The sequence below is a fragment of the Strix aluco genome, chromosome 4, assembly GCF_031877795.1.
Source record: "Strix aluco isolate bStrAlu1 chromosome 4, bStrAlu1.hap1, whole genome shotgun sequence".
Lineage (NCBI taxonomy): Eukaryota > Metazoa > Chordata > Aves > Strigiformes > Strigidae > Strix > Strix aluco.
In genome coordinates this window covers 85,371,271-85,385,556 of record NC_133934.1, presented here as the reverse complement: position 1 = coordinate 85,385,556, position 14,286 = coordinate 85,371,271, and the positions used below count along the sequence as shown (strand labels likewise).

At 51.2% G+C, this 14,286-nt stretch overlaps 3 protein-coding genes across 17 annotated transcripts in view; 1 reads left to right on the top strand and 2 right to left on the bottom strand.

Moving 5' to 3' along the window:
• Positions 1–2,887, bottom strand: part of SEC31A (SEC31 homolog A, COPII coat complex component) — a 47,399-nt gene extending 44,512 nt beyond the window's left edge. For 7 of the 9 annotated variants that reach the window (XM_074823909.1, XM_074823908.1, XM_074823910.1 and 4 more), the window contains exons 1-4: positions 2,687–2,867; positions 2,093–2,330; positions 1,378–1,460; positions 555–678 (exon numbers count right to left, since the gene is read on the bottom strand). In XM_074823909.1, coding sequence (XP_074680010.1) covers positions 555–678; positions 1,378–1,460; positions 2,093–2,330; positions 2,687–2,765 — 524 coding nt within the window. In that variant the 5' untranslated portion in view covers positions 2,766–2,867. Of the gene's footprint in view, positions 1–554; positions 679–1,377; positions 1,461–2,092; positions 2,331–2,660 lie in introns of all 9 variants that reach the window. The other 2 variants (XM_074823914.1, XM_074823915.1) reach the window with 2 other exon arrangements.
• Positions 2,888–3,190: 303 nt separating this feature from the next.
• THAP9 (THAP domain containing 9) lies at positions 3,191–8,517 on the top strand. 2 transcript variants are annotated; one of them, XM_074823901.1, is made up of 5 exons: positions 3,191–3,313; positions 3,406–3,579; positions 3,687–3,975; positions 4,630–4,780; positions 6,042–8,517. In XM_074823901.1, the coding sequence occupies exons 4-5, from the start codon at positions 4,662–4,664 to the stop codon at positions 8,047–8,049; spliced, it is 2,127 nt and encodes a 708-aa protein (XP_074680002.1). In that variant the 5' UTR covers positions 3,191–3,313; positions 3,406–3,579; positions 3,687–3,975; positions 4,630–4,661; the 3' UTR covers positions 8,050–8,517. The 2 variants fall into 2 exon arrangements, with proteins under 2 accessions (XP_074680002.1, XP_074680001.1); XM_074823900.1 differs by having other exon boundaries at positions 3,384–3,579.
• A 2,792-nt stretch (positions 8,518–11,309) lies between these two features.
• The window catches only part of LIN54 (lin-54 DREAM MuvB core complex component), a 41,309-nt gene continuing 38,332 nt past the window's right edge, over positions 11,310–14,286 (bottom strand). For all 6 annotated transcript variants that reach the window (XM_074823902.1, XM_074823907.1, XM_074823906.1 and 3 more), the window contains one exon: positions 11,310–14,121. In XM_074823902.1, coding sequence (XP_074680003.1) covers positions 13,920–14,121 — 202 coding nt within the window. In that variant the 3' untranslated portion in view covers positions 11,310–13,919. The remainder of the gene's footprint in view (positions 14,122–14,286) is intronic.

Genomic DNA, 14,286 nt, shown 5'->3' with positions numbered 1-14,286 from the left:
ACGCTCTGACGCTAACAATGTTTCTTTGGACAAGCGCACGGTATGGAACTAAGAATTAAACAGAGTTGTACAGTCCAGAACTGGGCTTCCCAGCTGCGGGGTGAGGTATGATACTACACACACAACATGACCCAGTTTAGCTCTGTTGCAGGACTCTCCCTGAAACACCTAAATGCAAACAGGACGGGGTAATGTGAAAAGCTGACTCGCATTTTCAAAATTTCACATTTCCTTCTGTTGTCTGGAGAATTCCAGAAGCTCCCCAAGATAAATTGTCTGCATGCATATTCAAACCTACCAGCCAATGACAGATTTTTTAGGTTTATGTCAGAGCATGAGCTGCTTGCGACTCCTTGGAGTCCAAGCTCATTGCCTTCACAATGACACCTCACTGTCCCACAACATCACTGGCACTTGCGCCTTCATCCTTCAGTGCTGAATTTCTGCTCCTCTCCTTAACAACTGCAGATAAACCTCACGAAGTGGCCTTTCCACACACACCACGTGCAACACTTCCACAGCCGTTACTTTTCCCTTACAACCTCACTGCTTACCTGTGAGAGGAGGAGAAGGTGGCGCTAGACTTCATATTCAGCGAAGGGTCTGATAAGTCCAACTCAAATATTTCTAGAGAAGCACTTGTACTGAAGGTTGCATCCAGCTGCTGAGCTGATGTACCTGCGAAGAAGCATGCCTGGCAGTGAGAAAGCCACGACATACAGAAGAGCAACTGCAAAAGCAGCACAAGGAGGGGCATAAAAACATCATCCTTGCAAAAAGGACCCCGAGACAGGGTCAGGTTTCTGTTATTTAGATGTATTTCTATGTAATTCTCCTCCCCGTGATTCCCCCTTTGGGGGTTTCTTAACCAAGATGAACAGGAAAAGCTTCGGGCAAGCGCCACTCTCCCTGACAATGCTCAGAAAGTGATCAAAGTTACAAACAAGCAGCAAGGGAAAGTGAACCAGTGGTTAGGATTGCTGTCACTCTACCCCAGCAGAAAGAGGATGCTTGCTGTCACCTGCAGAACGCAAAGTGTGTTTGCACGCACAGCACAACTGGAGATCTCCACCAAAGGGACTACACCATATACCCCGCTCCAGCCTTCAGAACAGGAAATAACTCCTACAACTTTCACAGAATCACAGAATCATCTAGGCTGGAAAAGACCTTGAAGATCATCCAGTCCAACCATGAACCTCACACTGACCGTTCCCAACTCCACCAGATCCCTCAGCGCTGGGTCAACCCGACTCTTCAACCCCTCCAGGGATGGGGACTCCACCCATGCCCTGGGCAGTCCAAAATTATGACTGCTTCACGGCAGCCACCACACACAGCCTGAGGCCTGCTAGCACATGCTTCCCAGAAACTCACCTGTGGCCAGGTAAATGGGGTGCTGCTGGGCAGGGCTCCAGGTCTGCATGGCAGTACGATCAACTTCCTTCAGCTTCATTTTGCTAAAAAATAAAACCAAGAAAGCTAATGCTTAAATGGAGCACGGGGAGACTGCGCTGCCACGGATACAGCAGCTGCATTAGGACTTGGCAAAAGCTGCCAGGGGGATCGTTTTCCTAAAGAAGTCCCACAGATGGACAGACACCTAAGCCATCCTTTCCAGAGCAGACCCAGGGGGAAGAGAAGGAATAATTCTCTGTTGGCAGAATAACATTGACACTTAGAGGAAACTGATAGCTGCTGAACAGACCATAAAACAGGACAACGTGAGCAAAGCTTCAACTGCTCTGAAAAATCGTCTTCTAGCTGCATCGCGGCACACATCGGGCACCCTACGGCAGCTTCCAGTCTTAACCCATAAAACAAACCCATCCTCGAGAAAACCCTCGTTAGACCCCTGCCGCCAAATACCCTCCGCAACCAGCCAGATCAGAGAACGGAAAACGGTTCACGAGCCTCCACCGTCTCCTTTCTGGGTCTTTTTTTCAACACCCTGGGGCTCCCCCCGCCTCGGAAACACCGTGCGCGGCCAGCGCCCGCCGGTCGCCTCGTCAACCAGCGCCTACGCCCTGTTTCCGACAGGAACTGAAGGAAAAAAGGTGTTAAACGACGGTTTCCCTCGCTCCCCCCGCACCTCACCGCCGCGTCCCCGTCCCGTCCCGTTCCAACGTGGCAGCCGCGTCCCCGCCTCCCGCTCGCCGCCGGTTTCCGGGCGCGCCCCGCGTCTTCCGGGCGGCGGGGAGCGGGGCTCCACCTTTCCCTGCGCGGGAAGCGAGGGGGGGGCGGGCCACGAGTGGGGGGAAGTGGTGGGGCAGCGTCCTCCTCCTTCGGGGTCTCCTCGGGGTTTCTCGGGGCAGGAGCAGCGATCGGCCCTAGGGAAGAGGGAAACAGGCATTAGGGGCGGCCGCCCCGCTGGGGTTTAGGGGAACGGGGAGAAAGCGCCGGCAAGGCGGCGGGGGGGGTGTGTGGGGTGTCTGGTGCCGCCTGTCCTCCTCAGCTCAACGGCAGTAATCACGGCGCCATCATGATGTGAACAGCAGTGAGGCTCATCATCGGACAGCGGCCAGACCCACGAGCGGCGGCGGGGCGGGGTGTGCGGGCACCCACACGCGGGAGCTAAAGGGCTCAGCCGCCGCGGCCCGACGGCTTCCACAGCCCGGCTCGGGGGGCGCTTCAGGACGCGGCTCCCCCCACCCACCCACCTCTCAGAGCACAGCCCCACCGCTACCGCCTCCCGCCGCCAGACTCCGCTGCCGCTCAGCAGCGGGCAGACGCTGCGCCTGCGGCGGGCGCTGCCCCAGCCCCATGGTGCGGCTGCGGCTCCCGCCCGGACGAGGCTGCGGGCGAGCAGCGGCCCCGCCACCGGACACCCCTGGGCCGCTGCAGATACCCCTCACGGCGCGGCGGGAAAGACAACCCTGGCTACCCGCCCCACCCCCCCATAGGTACAGGCTGGGAGCGCTGCTCCCATTGGCTGCGAGGATCGCCGCTTGTCATTGGCTGCTTCTCCCCTCATCCCTGCTAGCGGTTGGCTGGGTTCCCTGCCCGTTCCGGCCACGCTTCTCTGCTTACGTCAGCCGAGGCGGAAGTGCAGCACTGCCTCAAGGCCATGGGCGGCCGCCGCGCCCAATGGGGAAGCAGTTCCCAACGGGAAGGCCCGGGAGTGGCAGCTCGCGAGCCAATGGGAAAGGAGGAAGCGAGCGGGCGGTGGTAGCCAATGGGCGGGCGCAGTTCCGGGGCGGGGCGTCGCGGCGGGCCGCGGCGGCGGGGCGGCCATGACGCGGAGCTGCTCGGCCCTGGGCTGCACCGCTCGCGACAACGGGCGGAGCCGGGAGCGTGGTATTTCCTTCCACCAGTGAGTGCGGCCGGCCCCCGCACCCCGCCCGCGCCTCCCGCTCCCGCCTCCCACTCCCTTCTCTCCGCAGGTTCCCGGTGGACGCCGTGCAGCGCCGCGAGTGGATCCGCGCCGTGAACCGCGTAGACCCGCGGAGCCGCCGGGCGTGGCGGCCGGGCCCCGGGGCCATCCTCTGCTCGCGGCACTTCGCCGAGACCGACTTCGAGCGCTACGGGCTGCGGCGGAAGCTGCGCCGGGGGGCCGTGCCCTCCCGCTTCTCCCCCCCGGTGCGTGCGGGGATCACCCTCGCTCCGCCCGACCCCCCCCTCGGCCGGGCCGCGCCGGTGTGCGGTGACCGGCTGCCCCCCGCCTCCCCTTCTCTCTTCCCCGCCAGGAGCCGCTGGGCGCCGGCCGGAGGAGCGGCCCCCCCGGCCGGGCGTTGAAGCAGCCCCTCGCCAGCGCCCCCGCCGGGGACCACAACTACAGCCTGAGGGGACAGCGGGCGGCGGGCGGCGAGGCGCGGCCGGTGCCGGAGGCCGCGCAGCAGCAGCAGCTCCCCGCGGCCGGGCCGTGCTCCCCCGCCGCCCCCCGGCCCAGAACGGTGACGACCGTCCTCCGGGAGCTGGCGGACAAGCAGCAGCTTTCTGAGGAAACCGTGAGTTTGCTGCAGGCCCAGTTCTCAGGTACTGCTGGGGGCGGTTGCTAAGGCAGAGCGCTTCGGGGTGCGTGCTTCCCCCACCCCGTTTTAGGTACTTGTTTGACTTCACGGTACACAGAACCCCTCATTCCTAGGTCTGGGGCTGGAGCGTGGAGGCCGTGTGATTTGAAGCTCTGGGACACAGCAGCCAATTCGGAAAAGAATTAAAATCTCCTTGAAAAAACTCAATTCCTTGAGGCTGGTTATGGTGCTCAGGTCAGACCTGTAACCAAGGCTGTTGAACCAAACCGTGCCACCCTTCAGCTGATAGAGGACTCAAGAAAATATTCCCCTTGTCTTTTGTGCTGTCCAGAAGCAAGCTCTGTTCACATGAGTAATAGAACCCGAAGAAGCCATTTCAAATTGCAGGGTCAACCATAAGTTAATGGCTTCTCTCCTGTCATGTCAATTTTTAAGCAGAACCCCCATCTAAAACACAGTCTTTACTCAAAACTGTGGAATAACATCAGATAGGAAAAGAGGATAGTGTTGAACAGTGATAGTATTGCTGAGCTGTACGCTTTATGCAACTCAGGACTGTGATTCCAGAGCCCACACTGCTGTCTTGTATTCTGCATCCCTCTGGTATCACCTATTTATTTGCTTCACTGAACTGACCTACTTTTTTTTTTTTAAGCAGATTTGCCTTGCGACTTGCACAGGTGGAGGCAGATGACAGAATATTCACCAGAAATGAAGCAATTTGCTTGTATTCTACACCTCTACCATGTTAAGGCCTATGATTATCTACAGAAGATTTTTCCCCTCCCTCATCCTTACAGCCTGACAAAGCAAGTTTTTATTCATTCATTTTGAATGTATTTTTAAGTACTCATGTAAAAATCGGTGTAACGTATGTCCTGAAAACGTTCAGCGTTAGTAGTTTCTCCCTGCTTTGTTTTAGTAACGGAAGCAGAGTGGGAAGCAAATGTCAAGAAATATTGTTACCCCTCATCTCAGAGAGCTGGTATATGTGGGTCACAGCATAAGAATAACACATTCCTCACAGTAACAATTTTAGAGTGAGTGTGGAGTTTGCCAAGTACTGCCATCTTTTTTTGAAAAAAGCTACATTTCAGGGCCTCAGTTGCTGTGTTTTACTGTTTGCTGGAGAGGCAGGGGGAATATAAAAAAGCAGAGGTGCTTTAACCTCCTGGCACATGGTCTTGCCCTGTGTGCAGCATAGACTTGTGAGAGGGGAGGGATGAGACAAATAGTGGAAGGGCGGGCAAATACAAGTACGTCATCTAAAAAGCAGCAGCAGGAAGGCAGGGATAAGGGAGCATCTGCAGTACTCCAGCAGCAGTCTAAATCAAAGGAGGAGAGAGGGGCAGGAATAAGAAGCAGTAGAGGAAATCAAAACCAATAGGACTACACATGGAAAACTTTGGGGCTGTTTTCTGGGAAAGGGAAAAGTCAAGAAGGGAACATGAGAACGTGAAGGACTGCATGAAGCAGAGTAGAGCTTTGGTTTTTCTCACCTTACCTCACAAAGAATCTTGACAAGTGCATGTTTCAAAGTTACGGAAGGGAGATACTTCTGTATCACATAACTCAATTGTGTCACTCACTGCAAGTAGTTACATAGACTCAGAATTTACTACCTGCAGCGCTATCAGACCCATTATCAAGGAGTGAAGTTCTAATAGCACACAGAAGCTGAAGAAAGTCATCCCCCCCTGCCAGGTTTTGAGTCTCAAACTCCTGTAGCGTAGTTGGAGGATGCCCAACAGACACCCACTGTCCATGCCAGCCTGTGGGGTCTTCACACAGCTTCTTCCAAAGGATCTGCTCAAAGGGGTGCAAGAGGTAGTGGATGGAGAGTATGTTCCTCATGGGCTGCCGAGGCTTTCACATCTAAACTGGATTATGATGCGTGGGGCAGAAAAAGCCAGTTGGGAAGGAGAGCAGTCTGGTGTTGGTGGCCCTCTGCATACTCTGATCTGCTCTGCAGCTCCAGACACAGCTGACCACAGGCTAAGTGGTAAAAGGTGCTGACTTGCTTCAGTTTTCTCAGAATCACATGTAATTGTATCCTCCCTTTTTTCCCAGTTGGCTGTCTAATGATGAGGCTGCTGCAGGCTTCAGCAACGACATTTTTCTCCGCCTTCAGGAAAAGGTGGAGAGAGGGGAACAGGCCTACCGCTACTGTGCCCTGATGGTACAGGACATGTCCCTGCAGAAGCAGCGGGAGTGGGACCTGCACACCCAGCACCCGACAGGCTTTATTGACTTGGGAGCAGGCGCGCTCGATGCTGACGAAACTCCGCTGGCCTCGGAAGCCCTAATTCTCATGGCAGTCGGCATTTCGAGTCCCTGGACAGCTCCACTTGGCTACTTCTTTGTGAACAGCACAACTGGCCACTTCCTTGCTCAGCTGCTTCGTCACACCATTAATAAGCTGAACAACATCGGCATCGTGGTGCTGGCTGTGACGTCGGGTGCCACCGGTCGCGGTGCCGAGACTGCCAGAGCTCTGGGGATCAGGATAGATCCCGAAAGGATTCAGTGCACTTTCCAGCATCCGCCTGGCTCTGCTCACAGCATCACGTACTTTTTCGACGTCTGCCACGCGCTCCAGCTGATACGGAATGCTCTGCAGTGCTTCCAGAAGATAGAGTGGCTCAGCGACACCGCGCAGTGGCAGCATGTGGTGGAGCTGGCGGCTTTGCAGGAGCGGAGGGTGTTAGAGCCACGCAGTCCCAAGTCGGGCGGACCTGGGAATAAGGAGAGTTACCACCTGAAGATTAACCTTGCTACCCTGTTGTTCAGCGAGGGTGCTGCTGATGCACTGGAACACCTCCAGAAGCTGGGCCTGGCCTCGTTCCAGAACTGCAGCGGTACCGTCAAGTTTGTGCGCTTGATGAGCCGGCTGTGTGATGTATTTCACAGCGGAGGTCCCTGGAGAAGGGGACTGAAGGGGCCTTTGCTAGCTGGAAATTACACCAAAATAAGCCACCTCTTTAACGAGGCCAAGAGCTTCTTCACCACCTTAACGGACTCTATGGGGAGATATATTATTAAGAGCAAATGCAAGTTAGGATTTCTGAGTTTCTTGCTCAACGCCGAAAGCCTCAAGTGGCTTTACACCAACTATGTGTGTCCAGAAGACGCTCCTTCCCGTCACCTCCTGACCTACGCCCTCAGCCTCAACCCGCTGGAGCTGTTCCTCGGGGCCCTCCAGCAAGCCTGTGAGGGCAGCGGGAGCCCCACCTGCACCGTGTTCCGGGCCGCGTATCACAAACTGCTGGCCAGCTGCAGCCTGGCACCGGCCTCACCCCACAGCTGTGGCTCAGGCAGCACAAACTCCTGGGACGTAGCTCTGTCTCGTAGGAGAGATCTGACCCTCGGCAGCGTGCGTGCTCAGTATAACCCAGCTCGGGGGAGGACCCCGTCCCAGTACCCCTATTGCGCCGGCCTGCTCTTGCGCGGCACCGCGCTGAGTAACGCGCTGACAGACCTCTCGCTGCACGCACAGAGCCTCACCTGCGCCGCGGGCTTCGTTGCTGAGCAATTAGCCTCCGACTTGCAATGCGAGGCTTGTCTTGCTTCCCTTTTTGAGTTAGATGAGAGCAGGCTGAGGTGCAGGTCTGTGCTCTATGTAAAAAAGTTTGGTGGAGTGACTCTGCCCTCGGCAAGTGTACACTACATCACAAGCATTTCGGAGCAAGTCCTAAACCAGTGTGACAAAGTAGGAGATGCCAACAAAAACACTAAGCTGTGGCATTTGTCTCTAGAACAGAAAGTCTTCCAGGAGCTTCTGGGAGAAAGTCCCCTCTTCCCCACCCTCACGAACCATTTGTTTGATGGCGAGTTGTGCGTCAACAACCACTACACCATCTTGGTAAAGGAAATAACACGATGTTACTTAAACATCAGAACAAACCATGCCAAACACCTGAACTTGACCTGCCGTTGTGGAAAGCACAGATTGAAGAAACTGAAGGGAAAACATGGGTTTCCATCACCGCTGGGTAGCTGTCAGTCAAGCCAAACCCACTGGGGTCATGAGTCCTCACTGCTATTCCAAGGATGGCTGGCCCCTGCTGAGGTTCCGTGATGGCCAGATTAGGCGACACGCGTGAGGAAATGATATGTTTTCCCATGATTTGGCCAGCAAAAGTAGTGTTGGTAAGCAGTGATGTGTTGGACTGCTGCAAACAATCCGATCAGAGCTTCACTGAGCAAAGCAAGGGAGTTCATCTGATCCTGCGTTCCATCAGGTGATCCTGCAAAGCGGCCACGTATTTCACGAGAGACATGTGGCAGTCAGGATGAGCAATGGTTGCTCAGGATGTCTGGGGAGGGGTTAGGGGACACTCTGCAGTGTCCCCTGGAGGTGCTGGGTGGCTTAGTGCTGTGAGTGCTCTTGCCAGGAGAAAATTAATGTGTCTTCCACGTGGGTGGGGGGCATGCATGTGTGCTGGCACTTTGTTGTCACCAAAGCAGATACGCTTTCGAAAAGCTGGAGGTAAGAAAGCTTACAGAACTTTTACTTGAAAAGGAAAATAAAGACGTGAAAACAGCACTCAAGTTGTATACAAGCTCTAATCTCCACTCCAACACATCTCATCAAACACATAACAGGCTGTGTAAGTCTAGATCCCTTGAAGGGGGGAGTACAATATCAAACTGTACCCCTAAAGCCCCACATTTTACAGGTGAGGTAGTGGATCCATGGCTGTTGTCCACGAAGGCGAGGGTGCAGCGCTGAGGCTGCGACTGGGCTGTCGTGCCCAGCAGTACCCGTGGGCACTGACACCCTCCTCTCGGGGCAGGAGCCCCAGGGTGTGCTGTGTTCTGGGTCTCATTAGATGGCCCCATGAGGTCACCCACATGCCACATGGCCCCATCCTTGCGGAGCTGGCGTGTGCCCTGCAGCCCAAGGCACGAGGCAGTCTCCTGTTCAGATCTTGTTTCCACCAGTGACGAATCACAGGTTTGATGCCACCGAGTAGGACAGGCTTCTTCAGTCAGTTCACTTTCCCAGCAAGGAAGCTGCCTTGGTGTGCAGTGCTTCAGCTGGAATAGCAAAGTTTGGCATAATTGCTACTAAATGGCTTCCCTCTGCTATGCAGAACAGCAGGTCAAGATGGAAGGCAAGTATTTCCCACAACACTGGCTGTTCAGTTACTTTCGAGCTGCGTTTTGGAGATGGGATGAAAAATGGTGATCCACCATATCCCAGGAAGAACATTCAAGGTGCCATTCTGCCTACCAGTGACTTGACAAAGCTGTCCCTTGTCAGTTTGGGTTCTTTCTCTTCCCCTAGTCCTCACTCATGGTAGGTAAATGGTCAGTGTGAGGTTCACGGGTGGACTGGAGGATCTTCAAGGTCTTTTCCAACCGTGATGATTCTGTGATTCTGTAAAGAGCTGCTGCACTCAATTCCTCAAACTCTGAGAGCAGCAGCACTGCAGAACTTCACGCATTCTCTGCTGGGAGTAGCAAACCAAAACATGTAGACTTTATTTTTCTAGTCCAATTATCTGTGCAAAAAGCCATGTTGAAGCTGTCGCTGCCACGGAGCCATTCCAGCTACAAGAGACTGCGGGAAACGATTTCCCTCCCATATACATGCGAGACATGATTTTTAGGACAACTGGCAAAACGCTGATGAAAATCCCAGTGGTAGGCTGGTTGCACTCACATAATGTAATATTTGCGTTTTCTGAACCTCCAGCCCCAATATGAGCTGAGCCATAGGGAACAGGCACTTCCTCGCTGGGCATTTTTGATGGCTGCGTGTCAGCCTGCTGCAACCTCGTGTTTACACCTGAGGGAGCTTGTCTAGCTCAGGTCTTTCTGAGCCTCCTCCCAAACGGGAAGCTCTTGCACGAAGATGTACGAGGGTTCCTGGCCGCAGCACCAAGCTGTGAACACGGCGGGTGTGCCACGCACAGGGCTTCCCCATCTGAATTTCTCTGAATTTCAGTTGAGCTGTGCAGACAGGCTGGGCTCTGGGTGTTTCTGTGGCTGACCTGCCTGTACCCGTGACCATCACAATTCACACATCCTTTTGTAATTCGCTGAAATACTGGTGACAGGTTTTCAAGAGATGTTGAGGAAACTTTACAGGGCTTGGTAGGATGAGGTTTGAGCAAAAGCACATTATTAGAAGAAAGTGTGGCTGTTATCTAGTTAACAAAGCTATCCAATATTATAAAAAAGCTTGACAGTTGTAATATAGGAACCCTGTACCAATTGCCATTATTTTCCAAAAATACAGTCCTGCTGTGCCCACCACAGATACTGCTGGCTGTACTCACACCACAGGAACTGTCACGTTTCAGTGGAATTTTTCAGCATTCCTAACTCCACAATTGCGACCAAGTGCTTTTCTGCACCACTCCTTTTCCCACAGTGTCTTTTGGACACTGTTTTCCCAGCAACTCCTTGCTCAGACATTCACCTTTTCTCTGAAACAGGCTCCCTCTTGCCCTCCATGAGGTCCATACAGACCCACCCCTAAGTCACTCTGAGCACCTCCTTCCTTCTCTCATCCTCTGTTGCAGCCTCCTCTCACAGCAGCTGGTGTGCTAAGGGGGAAAAGCTCAGTTCAGTAACATCTTTTGTTCACTCAACATCCTAACAACACTCTCAAGACTCCCTGAGCATTGCTCATATACTACCTTTACCAAGCTGCTAAAAAAGCTGAATGTAGAAATTGGATGCACAAATAAAACCAGGTTTTGCTTCATAGAAACAAACCACAAGCTCTCTTAACTGACTTGTATTCCTCAGTGCAACTGAGTAATACAGCTTTGCAAGAGCTGCTCACAAGCCCCCTCCCCAAGAAACATATAAAAAGACACAAACACTGCAAGAAAACAGTGCATTGCATCCTGCTAACAAGCAGTCTAAGGCTCTCAACAAAGCTTTGCCTCAAAGTTCTGCCTGGGGTCCTCAATGAGCTCTGTGTAGCACCCTGCTGTCTTCAAGGGTGCTGCAGAATGGCCTTGAGCATTATGCTGAGCAGGAGGAGGTTCGTCTAGCCACTGCATGTGAAAAAAAAAAAAAAAAAATCTATGCTTTCTCATTAAAGAATTTAAAAGAAATTGAGAAATTAATGTGCTGGCTTGGTTGACACATTTTGGCCCTTTATGAACTCTGCCACAACGTGTCACGAATCGCTACGCAAGACAGCATGCTAGTAACCATGGTTTATCTCTGGTAGGATTTGATCTCATACTGAAAATCCAAGCCAGTACTTGCATCAGAAGTGGGCCTAGTGTTAACAGATTTATTTTGTTATTTCAGTGAAAATCTGTATGTATTTGTCAGTGCTGAAGGAAAGGAGTGCAAAAAAAAAAAATCGTATTTACAGAATAGTATAAATGTTTATTTTTCTTTGTGATTTATCTGACTGTTTTATTTGTACAATATAGAAAAGTGTACTCTTTGAATAGGTCTAGTAAATATAAATTTAATTTTCCTACTTTCCAATGTAAACAGAACTAGAAAATGAATCCTTGCCCCACTCCCAATTATTTTTATGTAACTGGATGAACTTGACTGTGAATCTCGTCCAGCAGTTTGATGCAAATGGCTAAGGAAGTACAAAAACCAATTCACACATTCTACACCAGGGAGAGGGGAGAGAGGAATTCAAGCTTAATATCTGAGAAAGCTTGTTCAAAACAAAATAGAAGAACCAAGAGCATTTGATTGCACCTTCAAAGTCTTTACAAGCAAAATATTCTCAAGCAATGCCATCATACATAATTACAACTGTAATCTAAATTTCACAAGTGTTTTTGCACACTGTATATAAATACACATCACAAAAGGTGCAATTTAGAGTAAGACAGATTATATACAAAATTAACATGGATTGAAGTCTAAACAAAAGAAGGCATATTGCAATCTGTTTGAAAAATACGTAAGTAGGTATTACTTTATTCACTTACTCTAATTTACATTTATACAAATCTTACTGGACATACTATGGTCACTAGAAGTAAACTGAATATCCGCACTATCTACATGTAAAGTTACTGCACTGAGTTTTTAGTAAATCCAAGTCCTAATTATGAAAAAAATGGCATTTACTTACACAAGAGGTGGGTTCCCTTTTCAGAGATCTGCACAAATACACTTGCTATTTATGCTCAAAGAGATGTTAATAGCAGACAGGGCCCTTCAGACAGCGACTGGCAGGTCAGACCTTGTCTGCAGTGGGCACTCAACAGGCCTACCACCACAGCTGGCCACCTCCCAGGCCCTTTTTGCCCCCCTGAGGCATTTTGAGGAGGGTCCAGAGAAGGGTCAGGGAGAAAGGGCCTTCTGCTCGGTGCGCAGGATCACGGGGTGAAGACGAGAGCGGAAGCATCCCCCCATCCTATTGCCATCACGCGTCCAGGCACTTCGCTCTGCTGCCGGCTTGCCTAGCCCCTACCTTTCGCCAGCATCGCCCTGCTAGAAAAGCTGGAGGAAGAGCTCTGCTGCACTTCTCTGTATTTATAGCTTTACAGGAGGAATACAAAACCCCTTTTGGAAAAACCTAGCTAGTTCAGGCTGCAGTGAGACAGGTAATAAAAATGCTTGCGATTAAACACGGTTATTGATGTTCACAGTAGCTTAGTAACCTACCAGGTTAATTGTGCCAACACTATCAAAAATGTGATCTGAGATTGCCCGTAACAAATACTGAAAAAATCTCCTGCCCTAGTCTAATACACAGCTATAGTTGATTCCCCCTGCCCCCCAGCTTTGTATAAAAGGATCCGTGCATCTGTTTTGGTAGCAATCCTGATTCTGTGCTAGCACCCTCTCAGATCATGGCTTTCACAGTCATTCTAAACAACATGAAAAAAAGCGTACACTAATTGCCAACATACAGAGAAGCAGCATCCTGAAGACCCACAACCAGGCTGAACATGATCCCTACCTGTGTTTGCAAGTCAATTTGGATGCAGATTGTCTCGAGTCCTTGTTAAGACAACTGTGGTTCCACCATCTCCCGTGACCTCAGCTTCTCAGACTTTTCCAGGGTGACAACTCCATCCTAGAAAACACAACGGGCTGCACAGCCCTTCCTCCAGTGAGGGATTAGGCTGCTGCAGACCTCTGAAAAACCAAGCTTCACCCAAGCAACAGCATCCACCTGCTGCACGCTTAGGTAACAGTGCACACTGGGCAGACAGTCTGGCATTGTGGCACAGCTGCTCTTCCTCACTTCTGAGAATAGGCCACTGTTTTAGCCTTCAAGTTCCAGCTTAAGAGATATCTGAGCTCTCAGTCACGTTTCTATAAAAAAATTCCCATTAATTCCATTCACCTCTAAACTCCTTGGGCCCTGCTCCAGCGAGATTCTCCACCACTTGCCCAGCGCTGAATCTGCAAGCAACCCCTCTGTATTATTGCCTATGTATTTCACAGTGCTCCGTGCACTAAAGGAACATGCTGTGTCAAGTCCTAAATATGAGTCCTACCTTCCATTTAGATGATCATTTTTACACAATTCCTTTCAGAGCTATCTTGGATACACTGATACTTCCTTATTATTGGCCTGTTGACAAAAGCATCACCTGGCTGTTGACATCACCTGTGTTTTCCTGTATGCACAAAGTGATGCAACTCCATACACTGTAAATAATATATATTATAATAATTTATATATGCCCTTCAGGCAATTATTCTGGGGGAAAGGGGAGAACACATCTAATGTTTAAGAAACCCAACGTAAAAGCTGTACATCAGCAAGAAGATTTGACCTTTAGGCATTGTCTTAAGTAGAAGAGGATTTAGCTAAGATTTAAAAGGCTCTGCATCTTGTTATAAAAGATTTTCTTGTTTCAATCTTATACAAGTCAATTTACAACAAGCACCAAATTAACAAATATTATTAAATCCTCTATGCCAAACAAAAGTGTCCCTGTGCCTTAAGTGTTCTGTTCAGTCCGCTTCATGGTGGCTCATGTGCACGAGTCAGCAGTTCATGGCACAAGGGTCACTTTTGGACTTCCCTGCAGAGTTAATAACTCTCATCAAACAGCGTCCAAACTCCTCCAGGATCATGCGCTCTGCTGCAGCTTTTGACTTGCCCATCTTCTCTGCTTGCTCTGCCTGGGCGAGAAGGCATTCGCAGGTCGCATCGGCTACCTCCTTGGTTACAAACGTAAAGGGCAGCCTGAAACAAAGATAGAGCCACTCACTTTCAGCAAAAACACAGTGCACTGAACTCCAGAGCTGGGCAACTTTTTAGTACAAGGACTGATGAGATTTCATCTGTCCCATTGCTTCCAAGAGCCTTTAGACAACCAGCAGGGAGTGGATAAGCCACAGTTAGTGTCAC